This window comes from Electrophorus electricus, chromosome 5, assembly GCF_041902795.1.
Source record: "Electrophorus electricus isolate QZ-2024a chromosome 5, ASM4190279v1, whole genome shotgun sequence".
Lineage (NCBI taxonomy): Eukaryota > Metazoa > Chordata > Actinopteri > Gymnotiformes > Gymnotidae > Electrophorus > Electrophorus electricus.
The window spans coordinates 12547646-12563557 of NC_137501.1; the positions used below are offsets into that span (position 1 = coordinate 12547646).

A 15912-nucleotide genomic window follows, 5' to 3' on the forward strand; every position below is an offset into this window, starting at 1 on the left:
TAGTACTAGTAGTACTAGTACTAGTAGTGGTAATAGTAATAGTAGTACTAGTAGTGGTAATAGTAATAGTAGTACTAGTAGTAGTAATAGTAGTAGTAATAGTAATAAGAGTAATAGTAGTACTAGTAGTAGTAATAGTAATAGTAGTACTAGTACTAGTAGTAGTAGTAGTAGTAATAGTAATAGTGGTACTAGTAGTAGTAGTAGTAATAGCAATAGTAGTACTACTAGTAGTAGTAGTAATAGTAATAGTAGTACTACTAGTAGTAGTAGTAGTAATAGTAATAGTAGTAGTAGTAGTAATAGTAATAAGAGTAATAGTAGTACTAGTAGTAGTAATAGTAATAGTGCTAGTAGTAGTAGTACTAGTAGTAGTAGTAGTAATAGTAGTACTACTAGTAGTAGTAGTAGTAGTAGTAATAGTAGTAATAGTAATAGAGGTAGTAGTAGTAATAGTAATAGTAGTAATATCGTTTTTGAGCTAGTGGTATATTAACAGCCAACAAGTGCAACAGTTGCAACAGTCAGAATGCAGAACTGAATCAAGCAAACTGGAAAATTCTGCACAAGTACCCATTCTGCTTGCATTATCTAGGGTCTGGTTAGGGGTGGGTCTGATAAAGGGGGGGTGCTTCTAGGTTTTTCGGAAAGAAGGAAGTGAAACATGTGAACTGTGGTTGCATCATATGAAGTAAAACAGAGAGGGAGTCTGTCCTAATATGTTCACTTCAGTGGGCGTGCGACTCCGTTTTACAGCTGGAGCTCACTGTCAGACACATGGGCAGACAGCACAGTGCTCTGTCTCCAGTGGCAATAGTGGTGATGAGTGGAAGCCATGGAGGAGCTGATCAAAGAGCCCCAGGGACAGGGAGCAATGTCAGGCTGCCCCAACCCGGAATCCCCCATGGGGGAGCTGAGCCTCGGGGGCCTTGGGTGGGGCACCTCAGTGTCGACCAAGGAGGAGGCCGGCAGTGGCTGCTGTACACTTGGTGAACGGCATAAGAACGGCACTTGAGTTATGGGAGCCATGGACCAAAGCGCTCTCACCAGCACAGCAGAGCTGCCTGAGAGATTCTCCTATTGGGTCGGCCCAAAGAGCTATGCAGGGGGTGGAACTTCAAGTCCCAGGTTTTGTTGAACACGTGTAAGCCACTGGGAGTCAAGAACATGTGAGTGATGCCAATTCATGGGGTCATTGCTGGGATTTTTTAAAAATGGCATATAATAACACAGCTTGAAGATTCACAATAAAGTTTATAGATATACTCATTTAGGCTATATAAACTGTAATTGGATTTAGAAGTTAAGACATGTGAATCATCTGAAACACTTTAAACACTTGCACTCATTATGACTTTGGAACATAAAGGAAAGCACAAGCTGTTACTCACATCCCGTTACCTGCCAGGGAAAGCCCATAATGTTCCTGGTGAGAGAAAAGGCTGTTAGATCACGTTCCACCAATTACACGGACACTCTGGTCACGCTCCACCAATTGCATGGATGCTTTGGTCATGCTCCACCAATCACACAGACACTAGTCATGTTCCACGAATCACACGCTAACCTAGCACGCTGTTAGGTTCTAACTATCCTCACTGACCTTGTATCTACTATGGCAGTGAGCAGGAAAAGATGTTCAGGGTTCTCTAGATATGGACTTCACCGAAGTTCAGGGTTCTCTACGTATGGACTTCACAGAAGTTCAGGGTTCTCTACATATGGACTTCACAGAAGTTTAGGGTAGCTACATATGGACTTGATGGAGGCTTCAAGATGAGTTCCAGTGTAAAATCTAATTTTTATTTCAGAATTTATGTGCTATATATGGACACTGCATTAATGACATATCTGTTTGCATTGCTAGTATTTGCTATGGGAGCAATGAATTTAGGAAACTCAAAGAAATAGAACTGATATACACACTTGGAACTTCAGAACCCTGTGGAAAGAATTATGATTTCAACCCCATCGTTTCCCACGCTGATACAGATAAACAATAGGGATTAAGAATGAAGGATTCCTGACTGACTCAACTGACCCAACAGTGCACTGCTGTCAGATTAAATTCCCCAGATTTAGCATCATTCAGGGCTTCCATGGCGACGGGCTGAAAAAACCCCATGGATCGTTACACAAGGGTTCTCTCAGAACTAAGGTTTATTTATTATGTTTTTATCAGGGACACTGGCATGGTGTTAGGATTCTAGGGCTCTGAGCCGTGCCAGGAACAGCAGGGAAGGTTGCAACTTGAGTTAGTGCAGGAGGCAACGCCCAAGGGAATCAGATTTCACGCGAGTGAATTCCCCCCCCCCCCCCCCCAAAAAAAAAAACCCAGTGCGTACTATTGATTTTAGATCCTATAATGTCCGATTTTATATCCAATAAAGTCTGTTGTTTAGGTTGGTTTTCATCGACAGACTACGTCCTGGGGCCGCGATGGGGAAACTGAAGCATAACTTATCAATTTTGTGGCGGTGATGAGACCCCTCACCTCGAGGCATGCGCGAGGCACTTCGGGAACTGAGATAAACTGAAAATATGTGGTCCTGTCTCTGTCCTGTTCACGTGAAAATATTTTCATGCGACACATGGAAATGGCCAACGTGCCACAAGGGCAACACCACAAAAGACCGACAAGACATTTTTCCGACGTTTTGTGCGTTAGAGCTAAGATCTAACGTTGTGTAGTCGCTTCAGTCATAGCAGTAAATTCTGGAGAGACAGACAACGCCAGATAAACAGATAAACGATTACGAGAATAGAACAATAGCGACTCTAGCCCCCACCTCTAATTAAATAGATCTTTTAAATTTAAACAAACTTATCTTCTATTGACAAGTGGGCAATAGCTTACGGTATCATCTTCGTTGGTCATGTTCCTTGGGACAAAATCTCTTAAATTCCAGGACAGAGGATTGCATCGAAGACTTGGGTACTATATGATCTTAGTCAACTCTATTCTTTAAAAAGAGTGTGGTCATGGAAGCTGTGAACGAATGGGCAGATGTGGGAAATGGACTAGTTTTGTTACAACAAAGGAATGTCCGATGTATAATTGGATAGCCGATGGGAAAAAAAAAAGATAAACGTATATTCTGGGAAGGTCTTGGGTCTTATGCAACTCTGAATCTCTTCTTTTCTTTTGTTCAGTGGAAGTGCTCGGTAGTTGAACGCCTCATTCAAGTACGTCTCGGGCCAGACACTCGGTAACGGGTCAGCCCATACAGAACCGGCACAGCGCACCCAGGCTCGTAGCCCAGTACTGAAGACTCAATTTCTTAAGCCATTTTGTTCTTTTCAAAGATTCTTGCACCGGTGAAAAAACAGAAAATATGAATGTGCGTGTTTGCGACTCGTTTATGTATCTTTTAAACTTGTTTAAGTGTCTTTTTAGGATGATGGACGTTTACCACTAACGAGGTGGGCTCCTGATGCTTATAAATCACACACAAACACACCACATACATATTTGTATCCTGTGAACAGGCAGAACGATACCTCTAAGCGTACCCCCCTAAAAGACTCAAGTAGTAGGCCTACACCGGACTGTTCTCGAGGCTCCGTTATCGGTTTTACGTCTATATCCTTTTTACCTTTATTGGGGTCTCTGGGACTTCAGTTCCTAAATATTTTATTAAGATTGTAGGCAACCTAATTGAAATATTTATGAAGACTTCTTACTGACATCTGAGGTTCAATTAGAAAACGGATGACATAAGAGTAGTTCACGAGAACTGACACAAGAGGGCGCTGTTCACCAAGTTATGATTATGACACGCAATTATGGTTTGACGGATCGATGTAATTGCCTGCTGTTAATCTCGAGTTTATTGTCGAAAACAGAAAAGTGGGTTTTATTGAAATGATACTCTACTCACTATTCAATAAAAGGATTTGCACATCGGGGTTATGAATGAATTTACATTTGTTGTACGACTCAATTAGCTTTATTAACACATGTAAACAGTTCAACATTTAATTGTTTCTTTTGGTTAACTGATGCTAAAATCTTAAAGAGTACCACACCGATACCACATCTGCCAGTTACTTTAAACGCTACTCCCTAAGGACCAAGTTAGGCATCTCCTTTCTCATTCTACGGTTTCATGACAGCGTCAATAACGCCCACATCCTGTCAGAAAAGAAACCTCTCCTGTTCACTAAAGCCTGCGTAATGCAGCAACTTCAGAAAACCGAAGGGTCCGATGAACAAGTGCCAACTGGATTAAATAAGACATCAAAGCCAAGCCAACATGCTTTCCTTTCACTGAAGGAGTATTTTTGCATTAAGGAAAAAAGCCAGACTAACTTTGTTTTTTCCTCCCGGGACATTTTTATGACAAATAGGTTTTCTGTAATACGAAAGTAATGAGGGAGTGTCATTGTTTTTGTCTCCAACGTAGAGTTTGCACTCTCGTGGTGGCTCTGTGCGCGCTCCATATCTCCGTAATGGTTTTCTATTACTTGAGAAACTCCGGAGCCGACGGTCATATGCAAGTACAAGCGTATTCGACGTCGTCGCCGAACACGACGAATATCGAGCTCGTGTCGCCCGCGGCGACTACGGCAGCGCTCATCGCGGAGCCGAGAGCAGAGGATGTCGCCGAGGTGACGGAAGAAGCGAACGGTGTTGAAGCATTTAAAACGCCGCTGGAGAAATGTCCCGAGACGTGCCCGCTCTTAGGTACGTACGTGACAACTTGTGCTAAAACTTTAAGCCAGGTGATCGATTCCGAAGCGGTACGTTTGCGCTGTCATTTATATGGCCGTCTTATCTAAACCGTATAATTTTATTTTTAAATAATGTAACCGTACCTTGGACATATGAAACTGTGGGGCTTACAATGCCAATATTATTTACTTTAAAATAAAAAGAATAAAAAGACATATAGCCTATAATCTTTGTTGCAATTCTAAAATATGTATTAACAAAATAAGTTCATTCAATGGGGGGGGGGGGGGTACTTTTAATAAGTTCCTCAGCAAAACCATGCGGAGTGGAATCAACTGGAACACCAAGAAAAACAGAGAAGCGCCTGTAACCGCGTAAGATGTCGTCAAACAGGGCTCGCCACCTCTGCTCCTCGAGGGCAGGACTCCAGCCCAGTCAAGTTCAAATTCAAGTTCAAGTTCGGTTTATTCGTCACATACATAGTCATACACAGTATAACACGCAGTGAAATGGTGGCGAGTGCTCTGTCCAAACTGAGGAAGAGAACCAGGGGTGCATAGAGAAAAAGATATATATACAGATAAACATATATTCTATGTATGTACAAAAATATATTAACAATGTATGTACAATATATGTATATTATGATTATATACACAATGTACAATGTATATGGTTGGGTATATATGTACACAATCTACAGAATGTACAGATCCATTTTGTATAATACCATATCTACAGTTGTTGTGTAACAGGTTAATTGAGTATAAATCTAAATCTATATATACAGATGTACAGATATACAGATATACAGATATGTAGAGATGTACAGATATACAGTCATGTTACGTGGTGGTGGTGGTCCCCACAGTTTATCAGTTTCCCTGATTCAGGGCCCGAATGGCCTGTGGGAAGAAGCTCCTCTTCAGCCTCTCTGTCTTGGCCTTCAGGGAGCGGAAGCGCCTCCCTGACCTCAACAGAGAGAAGAGTCTATTGTTGGGCTGGGTGGGGTCCTTCACAATTTTCCTGGCCTTGGTTTGGCACCGCTTGTAGTAGGTGGTCTGCAGGTCAGGAAGTTCCGAGTGAGTGATTCGCTCTGCTGAACGCACTACCCTTTGGAATGCTTGTCTGTCCTGCTTGGTGCTATTCCCAAACCAGACTGTGATGTTCCCCGTGAGGATGCTCTCGATAGTGCAGGTGTAGAAGTTCCGCAGTACCTTGGAGGGCAGTCTGAAGTCCCTTAGGCGTCTGAGGTGGTAAAGACGCTGACGAGCCTTCTTTGCCAGGGAGCTGGTATGGCGGGACCAGGACAGGTCCTGCGAGATGTGAACACCAAGGTACCTGAAACTATCTACTCTCTCCACCGTGGTTCCACTGATCCTCACAGGTTGGTAGTGCCGCTCCTGCTTCTTGCTGCAATCCACGATCAGCTCCTTTGTCTTACTGACGTTTAGGAGGAGATTATTTTCCTGGCACCAGTTTTCCAGGTGTTTAATCTCCTCCAGGTAGGCCCTCTCGTCGTTGTCCGAGATCAGACCCACGACAACAGTGTCGTCAGCAAACTTGACAATGATGGTGGAGCTGGAAGTGGCTGTGCAGTCGTAGGTGTACAGTGAGTAGAGCAGGGGGCTTAGGACACAACCCTGAGGAGCTACAGTGCTGAGGGTGAGGGTGGATGAGGCGCAGTTTCCCACCCGTACTGATTGTGGTCTGTCTGTTAGGAAGTTGGAGATCCAGTCGCACAGGGATGTATGCAGTCCTAGATCTCCCAACTTAGTAGTGAGTAGGGAGGGAATGATGGTGTTAAATGCTGAACTGTAGTCGACAAATAGCATTTTAACATAATTTCCCCTCCCTTCGTCCAGGTGAGTCAGTGTAGTGTGGAGCAGATGTGCAATCGCATCGTCAGTGGAGCGGTTGTGGCGGTATGCAAACTAAAGTGGGTCCGTGGAGGCTGGCAGTGAAGATGTGATGAAGTCTCTGACTAGCTTTTCAAAGCACTTCATCACGACTGATGTGAGGGCGACATTGAGGTCGGAGGGTCGAGGTTTCTTCGGGACGGGGACGATGGTGGACCGCTTGAAGCTGGACGGGACAATACCGAGAGTCAGGGAGAGATTGAAGATGTCGGTGAATACCGGGGCTAGCTGATCTGCGCAGGCTTTGAGGACCCTCCCGCAGATACCGTCTGGTCCCATCGCCTTCCTGGTATTCACCCTTTTAAACACTCTCCTCACGTCACTCTCCGTGATGATGAGAGGGCGCTGTTCTATGGTGGGCCCCGCGCATGTGCCATTGGCTGCGCCGATAGTGCCATTAGCACTAGCGCCGTTAGCATTTGTGCTGCTAGCATTAGCGCTGCTAGATGTAGCCTCGAAGCGAGCAAAGAATGTATTCAGCTCGTTCGCCAGAGACTCATCCGCACTCATCAATCCGGAGGGTGGGCTCCTGTAGTCTGTGATCATCCGTAGTCCCTGCCACAGGGATCTAGAGCCACTCTGCTGGAACTGTGTCTCTAGTTTCTTCCCGTAGCGCCGCTTCGCCTCCCTCACCGCCCTGCGCACTCCGTGTGCTGCAAACTTGTACTCGTCCATGTTCCCGCTGATGATCCCCGCATTGTAGGCAGCAGTTCGAGAGTTCAGAGCCTCGCGGATGGTTCTGTCCACCCAGGGCTTCTGGTTGGAAAATTTCTTGATGGTGATTCTTGGGATCGTGTCGTCCACCAGTTTCCCAATAAATCCTACTACTGCCTCCGTAAACTCGCTGACATCATCAGTGCTGCGCCGGAACATGTCCCAGTCCGCGTCATCCAGAGCGTCCTGCAGAGCAGCCACCGATTGGTCTGTCCAGCGCGCTACCTCCCTCTGAACCGGAGCATCCCGTTTCAGCCGTTGTTTATATTTTGGTAGGAGGAAGATGGCGGCGTGGTCCGACTTACCAAACGGTGGATGAGCTAGTGCCTTGTAGCTGTCCTTGTATGGGGTGTAGCAGTGGTCTAGTGTCCTATTTCCCCTGGTGGGGAAGGTTACGTGCTGGTAAAGGTTGGGCACCGCACGCTTGAGGTTAGCGCTGTTGAAATCCCCAACCACACTAAGTGCAGCGTCCCGGTGCTGTGCCTGAAACTGTGTGAGAGCCTCATGAAGTTCACACAGTGCAGTGTCCATGTTAGCCTGAGGTGGGATGTACACGGTGTTGATGATGACCGAAGTGAACTCCCGGGGAAGGTAGAAAGGACGAAGCTTGAGGGCGAGCAGCTCCAGGTTGGGTGAGCAGGAGCAGGTGAGAGTAACAACATTGGCATTGTTGCACCAGCTGTTGTTTACCATCACACACACTCCGCCGCCTCTCGACTTCCCCGAATCTGCCGTCCTGTCCATGCGGTGAACCGAGAAGAACTCGGCCTGCTGGATAGCGTGGTTTGGTACCGCTGGGTTCAGCCACGACTCGGTGAAGCAGAGGAGATTGCAGTCCCGAATGCCCCTCTGGAACTTTATCCTGGCCCGGAGGTCGTCTAGCTTGTTATCCAGAGACTGGACGTTGGCTAGCAGGATGCTAGGTAAGGGAGCTCGGTGTGCCCGAACCCTCAGCCTGTTCCTGACACCGGCTCGCTTCCCTCGCGGCCTTTTCCTCGCGCCGCGTCTTCCGTTTTCCCTCAGGATCTCCGTCGGCCATCTTGGGTCCGGGGTTACAGACGGCTTGAGGTGAGTGCTATGTAGATTGATCGAAAAAAGTGCCAGGTGTGGACGGAGCAGTCGTGACGGCAGCCGACCTCACCGGCGCCAGTCTTATCGTTTCCCTCTCAAGCACACCCGAGCTAACACAGGACCAGGTCTAGAATGCATGTCGAAAAATGTTTCGCCTTGCGCGTGGGAGAGATCACGTTATGGGTCCTAAACACTGAGAGATGCATGTGAATGTTGGACGAGTGTGTGTAAAAACACGGAAGTTCGCGCTCGTGGACTCAGCGGTGCGCATGCATGCGTGTCTCCTCTCGGAGGAAGCTGGAGGTTAGGCACGTGAGCCTAAGGTGGCTGAGAGATGAACAACCCACGCGGAGACGCGGCCAACTGTTGCAGCAAAGAATAATGGGTACTGTATCCGTTAGATTGCGGAAACCCATGACTGCTGAAAGATAAAAACAGCAAGAGACAGAAAATGAGAGAAAGATAGACGAACAGGAAATGTAGAGCTATAGTTTGCCTTTCTCCGTACTCTTTGAATACACGCACGCACGCACAAATACTTCTCCTTTTACTCACACACATACATTGTAATACATAAATAACTGGTCAGTGATGTTTTATTTGTAGCAGGACAATGACCTGAACATACTACTAAAGTAGCTAGTGAGAGTCAAACATACTACTAAAGTGTCACGATCAGTTCCTCCCATCCTCCGTGTTCTGTGTTTTCGCTGTCTTGTGTTTTTTAGTTCCGTTCTATAGTTTCGTTTTGTCCTCCCCTCTTGATTTTCAACGCCTGTCCCTCGTTTAACTGATTGTATTTAAGTCCTGCCTTGTTCCCTTCGTTTTGGCTGTTTATTTAATGTTTATTTCGTATGGTTCTGTTCCTTTGTACTCCGTGCCTTTGTTTATCCTAGCTTTCGTATTTCTTAGCCCTAAGGCTAAGTTTTTCCAAGCGTCTTTTATTTTAGCGTGCTTCCCGTTTGCCTTCGTGTGTTTTTGTCTGTTAATCGTGTATCCCCGTACTCTCCGTGTTGGTAAGGTGACCCTGGATCGTTATAACGACTCTGATTCTGGATTTGCCCTGAATACATTCTCCGCATATGTGTCAGCCTCCTTACTGATCATCGTTACATAGAGTAACTACTAAGATTCTAACATACTACTATACAGGCTTATAAATGCTCTATAAACTATTGTTATTATAAAGTGTTACCAAAGTACTGAGAGTCAAACATAATACTAAAGTAACTACTTAGACTCAAACATACTAATAAAGTAACTACTGAGAGTCAAACATACTACTAAAGTAACTACTGAGACTCAAGCAACTTGGACCTGACCATTCTAGTAAAGTAACTAGTAGAACTAGATAGCTTCCCTCATGCACACACACACGCACACACACACACACACACACACACACACACACACACACACACACAGACACAGAAGCACACTCAGATTCTCACACATACATTGTAATCTATGAATAACTGGTCCGTGGTGTTTTCTGACCTGAACTAGCTGGTGAAACAAGACTGATGACATCTGTGTGTGTCACAAACTTCAGGCAGCAATCAAAGATAAAGCATCACCAGAGAGGACAGTGCAGATCTGTACTCACACTCATCCTGTCTCATACATAGAACTCTTAGAAACACTCAACACTTCGTGTCACACACAAACGCCTTCACGCCGTGTCACAAACACAGACACACCCATAGTGTCTATCTTAGTTTGTTGTGCACACACACACACACCTTCTCTTTTGTTCAAACAAACATACTTTGTCATGGGTAAGAAGACACAAACACAAGCCGACTGTTTTGCGTAGTCTGTTTACTGCGCAGTATACACATTTTATGAGATATATAAACATAAACAAACACAAATGCACTTACCGCCAAGGTCATGCTCCTTCTAGTCTCTTCCCCCAACAGTGGGTCCATTGTGTGTGGAGTTCTCTGATCCGGTGGATCTGGAGCAGATCAGACAGGAGCCCCTGCTGGTGGAGGGGGGACACTACAAACCGCCCCAGTGTAGTCTGTCCAGAAAGTGGCCGTCATTATCCCTTACAGACACAGAGAGCAGCACCTCAAATACTGGCTGTACTACCTTCATCCCATTCTGCAGAGACAACAGTTGGACTATGGAGTCTACATCATTGAGCAGGTGACACTCAGCCTTAAAGCGTACACACACACACAAACATTTCTGGCAAACGCAGTTACCTAGTAAATATAAAGATCTACCTCAGTCTTACTGCACACACACACACACACACTGAGAAACACACACACACTACTGCCTGAGTGAAGTACTGCTGGTCCTCATGCAGCATGTGACCTCTGCTATAGATGCTTCCCAGGTGAACCAGCAGGTCCTTGTTAGCCTTCAGCTGTGTGTAAAAGAGTGTGGAAGAGAAGGACACCTGTGTGCTGGTGTGTCAGAGAGAGAGATAGAGTGAGATGGAGAGAGAGAAAGAAAGGGAGAGAAAAAGAGAGCCTTCCCCAGTATGAGGGGCCGTTTAGGGCAAAATCAGTGAAACACTTACACACACACACACTACTTACACATATGAAACATTTTCACATAAATAGCCTACTACTTACACTTGTATATGATAACACTTGCATATACACACACTTGCACATTCATTCACTGTTGTGTAATCACAGAGTTTCACAATGCTTGTGCATGTGTGTGGTCTTGTGTGTGTAAAACAATTTTCAGTGTGACCAGAAGTCATTTCTTCGTAACAGGAAGGCAAATGTTTAATATCTGTATAGCACAATATATTTAATATATAATTCAATATAAGAAAACATCGCCATGTCAGCATATAATTCTGATTAGATGACAGTTTGAAGATCAAAGACACTAATGAAGGAATATTCTTGCAGTTCCACCAATATTTTGTACAACTCATACTAACGTTCCCGATCATGCCTATGGTCCACTTTGACAGGGGATCATATTACTCAGTGTTTGGATTGGGGATTTAATTAGCACGGAATCCTTTCCCTTTTTGGAATTGATCTACTGATGTTTGACACAGACAACATATTGGTGTCCCCTAGAAAAACTTTCATTATCTATTGAGAATTTAAGGAATACACTCCCAGTGTAGTGAAAACTATGTTCGGAAAATTTACGCTCAAACGTTCCAGCATTAATTGAATTAGAGATGATGAGAATATACGATCTATAGCCTGTAGATCTGCTGGTAACGACGTGGCTACGTCATACCATTAGGCTACAGGTTAGCCTCTCAGTATCCTCCAATTGGCCTAAGGTGTGTGAGTAAATATTCAGAACTCATATCTCACCATAATTTATTAGAATACACTCCCGAGATCAATGCCAGTAGTTAAATATATACTAAGTTAACGTAGCAGATAGTCTTATTATTTCTAATAGCTACGTTCGATCAATAACCTGCAATCTTATGAATCCAATTAATTTTCAATTTTCCATAACTCATCAGTTCTTATACCATAAGCACATAGGCACACAGTTTACAATTAAACAAATGTCATATCGCTCTACACCTTATTTTCAGGAATGTGCTGTACACGTTAAATATCTGCCTTCCTGTTACAATAATACACCCACACACACACATACACAAGCATTGTGAAACTATGTTTACGCACCAGCGAATGAATGTGCAAGTGTGTGTATGTGTGTTTCATAGGTATGTGTGTGTGTGTGTGTTTGTAAGTGTTTCAATTATTTCAGCCCCTCCTACCCCAGAAGTAGGCATCAAGTTCCAGGCTTCAAGTTCTCTCCCTTACACGTCACACTCCTGATAGCAAGAGTAACGTTTACACAACTAACAACATCTCAGCAGCACACACACACACACACACACACACACACATACAAACAAACACACACACACACACACACCCTCCCTTTCCTCTCCCCATCTCTCCCTTAGTCATTCCTTCTATCTCTGCTGTTCCTTCCAACCACTTTCTCTCTTGATAAATTAACCAGCTTGTCTGTCTGTAGGTGCATGTGTCTGTGTGTGTGTGAGTCTACGAGAGTGTGAGTGTGTGTGCGTGCTTTTTAGGAAGTTCCTATAAATTGTTAGCTCTGTCATTGAACTTTCACATTTGACCACTGACCATGGTTGCAGTACACGGCCTGTTTCCTGTCCTGTTGGAACCTTCTGAACTAAGAAGCACACACACACACACACATACACAAAACAACTAGAAAGCATGTGGGAGTGCTAATGTTGGATTGTATTTTTTAAGGCAGTGTTTTACCATGCGTGTTAACATTGCTTACTGTGTGTGAAGAGGAATACTATAATACTTTTATATCACTATTTGTCATTTGCCTACTGCATTGTTTACAGACATTTGTCAGACTTTTTTGTTTACCTTGCCCATCTTCCAGAGCAACATGAAGGGTCTCTGCAGTGCCTCCAGCTTTTCTCTACCCAGAATGCTCTCTGTTGTAGAACCATGGAAGATGTTGTTCTTACCCGAGCGTTGAACTGCACTCTGCAGCTGAACATTTGAGATCTGAAAGATGAGACAGTGAAATGTATTGTGCTGTCCTTAAAGAGAACCTCTGTGCTTACTGGTTCTCACTTGTACAACACTTATGGAGAGAAACTCCTGTAGAAGACCCAACCACAGGTGTCCCCTCACCTGGACACGGAGCAGCTGCTCGTCCTGGTTCTCTGGGTTCCTCCAGGTCAGGCTGATGTCTACATCGCTGGAGATCTGGAAGCCAGCAGTCCCCCTGGCAGATGCCCTGGGTCGGTTCAGGCCAAGCTCCACATTGTAGTGGAATCGGTAAAGCCAGCCATTGTTCAGCCGGGGGCCTGCACTCGCACCTGATCAAACACACCGCACACACACACGCATATACACACACCATGCTGATACAAGCTGTGGCTGGCTCCAGGTCAGCAGGAGATGTTTACTCAAGATGGTTTGAGTCAAAGGAGAATCCATGGCCAGATGGCCTAAGACCTGTGGCCTGGTATGGGGTAGTGGCAGAGGACAGAGGCATTCTGGGTAGAGAACTCCTAACCCCCACAGAGTCTTTAGTCACCAGAGACTGCAGTGTCTGAGAAACACCTGCACTCACTAAACAGTTTATCGCATCTGAGATGATCTCAGAACATTGAACGTATGATAAATGAGGAATAACTAATATTTTACAGAGGGTGTCTTGCCTGTGCACTCAGATCACTCTCACAGCACAAAGGGGCATGCTTGAGTGTTGTGTTTGAGGCTCACTCAGTGTGCTATTTAGTGCGATATCTGCTTTAAGTGTTCATGTTGTAACAGCTGGGGTGGGAATTCAGCCCTATCTACACCGGCAGTAGGTGGGAGCTAGATAACAGCAACAAGTTACCCTCACAACATACCAGCTCCAAGGCAGAACTTGATCTGCTTACACATAGGGACAATCTTAACCTATGCTAGCAATAATTTATTTAAAGATACATTCTGTTAAAGTTGGTTTAAATCTCTGTTACTGCTTTTTCAAAGTGCTCTGTAACAAGTGTCAATATGTGTCGCCTCTCTCTCTCTCTCTCTCTCTCTCTCTCTCTCTCTCTCGGTAGAGTCCAGCCTTGTCAATACTGACGTGTCACTCTCAGATTTCATCACAACCTCACATCCTTAAATCAGATTTTGGACATCACACATCTGCCATTCTAGGCCATATAAATGCACCACTTTTACCATGACTGCTATCAGAAGTACAAGCTTGGTCTAGCACAAGTTTAGATGTTACCCAAAGGTATACAATTCAGTTTCAATTCAGCTTTTTAATCATTAACTTATTTTGGGCATAGAATGAATGAAACTAGAGTTGCCATCTGGAGCTTTATGTAAACTATCAGTTATTAGTAATGTGTTGTATTGAAAAACTTGCAACTAAAACCTAAAATGCCATTTCGTTTTTCACGGGTATTCCTGACCAGTTTAGCACTAATCTTTACTGCTTTGACACCAAGAAGAAATCAGATAAAATTGATTTTAATGGTTTGACCTAAAAAAATAAATATATAAATAAATAAATAAACTAAAAATAAAATACTACGATTTAATCTTTCCAGGGTATGAATGAAAGTGAAGAACCACTCCCAAACACATCAGTCTGCTTCTGAAGTCTCATTCTGACCATGAGAGAAGGAAAAGCCCTTACCTTGCGACGGGACGCCGACGAGGGCAGTCGCGCACAGCAGAAAAGCGACGAGTCGCTGCATGGCCGGCTCGCCGTGTAACCCGTAAAGTTCAGAGAGAAGCTTGACGTGAGGGCGAAAGAGCAGACAGGCGTATGCGGCACAGAGAGCAGGTAGGCTGTTGCTTCAATTATGCTTATCTCCAGCGAGGGCAGACTCCAAACTCCACGCTCCGGTACTAAGTACGTAGTATCCGCTAATGATTAACCCACAGCGCACCGAGAGTGGAGAATCACTGCTCATCTGCGGGGCATGAGTGGGAGGTCGACACACACTCCGCGCATCCGAGCCACTACAGCCCATCAATCAGTGCTTGATGAAAATACGTGAGTGGGGCGCGCGATCTCAGTGCGGCCAATCAGCGCGAGAGCCAAGTCTCACAGTTGTCTACCGGCTGTGATTAATAATCTGACTTGCCAGGTTGGCGCTTGCACAGTTTACAACCGCAATAAGGTAGTTAACTAAATATGCTGATCTTTAATCACATTGTACTCTCCTGAATGAAATCATTCTCACCGGTAATTACGCAAATGAAGCCAGGCAAAGATCACATGACGCCTCCGAGCGCGTGGAACATTTCGTTAAATTCCGAAGTTTCCGTGTCAAACGTCGTACGATCACCTATCAACAGAAAAGCGCTGTCTAAACGTCACTTTATGACAAGCTCCGAAAAACGAGTTCCGTTGCACTTATAGGAAAGGGATTGATCAAGCGACTGGTCTATCAAACTCATCTAAGCCTACTTGTGCGTCATATGGCTTATTCGGTGCTAAATCTTCAATGAAATGTGCCATGTAGAGTCTAAAATGTAGTGCGCTGTTTAATTTTAGAGATGAATTCGAAGGATTCTCCGGTTGACTGCGCGGCAGTAGTGGAAAGTGATGATGATTTAGTCAGTAACAGCAGTCGACAGAGATGTGATCCCGTTAACGCGACTGCGTTACAGCGATGCTCGCTACAAAACGCCAAGTAGGCAAACGAGAAGAAAAGACTGTATGACCTTCAAAACAGCCCGCTGAGTGAATCTATTCTCAATAAACTGTAGAGCGAATTGTCATCATCTGTTATCATCGTATGATTATCTCGTTAGCCTACTCTCTATGGTACAATGACGTGTTGCATGAAGGAGTCTTAGTTGAACACCAGGACGTTTTCCACATATTCTAAACCAGATCAAACATTTTTTGCAAATTACAACAATTTGAAGAATCGAAGGAATCAGAAGGCGAGACAGAAACAAGGTTGACATGTTTATTTATTGACAATGAAATCTTGCTACCATAGAGTTAATCTGTTCGTCCGGATGCGCGCGCTGGTTGTTGCGCAGAACCACA

General features: G+C 44.7%; 1 protein-coding gene across 4 annotated transcripts; it reads right to left on the reverse strand.

Moving 5' to 3' along the window:
• Positions 1–10292: 10292 nt before the first annotated feature.
• Positions 10293–15211, reverse strand: LOC118242012 (microsomal triglyceride transfer protein-like). 4 transcript variants are annotated; one of them, XM_081714208.1, is made up of 6 exons: positions 14542–15211; positions 13029–13216; positions 12756–12899; positions 12495–12538; positions 10667–10799; positions 10293–10432 (listed from the first exon to the last, which is right to left on the reverse strand). In XM_081714208.1, the coding sequence occupies exons 1-6, from the start codon at positions 14600–14602 to the stop codon at positions 10427–10429; spliced, it is 576 nt and encodes a 191-aa protein (XP_081570334.1). In that variant the 5' UTR covers positions 14603–15211; the 3' UTR covers positions 10293–10426. The 4 variants fall into 4 exon arrangements, with proteins under 4 accessions (XP_081570334.1, XP_081570336.1, XP_035386012.2 ...); XM_035530119.2 differs by lacking the exon at positions 10293–10432 and having other exon boundaries at positions 10610–10799; positions 14542–15210; XM_081714209.1 differs by lacking the exon at positions 10293–10432 and having other exon boundaries at positions 10710–10799; positions 12495–12543; positions 14542–15206.
• Positions 15212–15912: the final 701 nt, after the last annotated feature.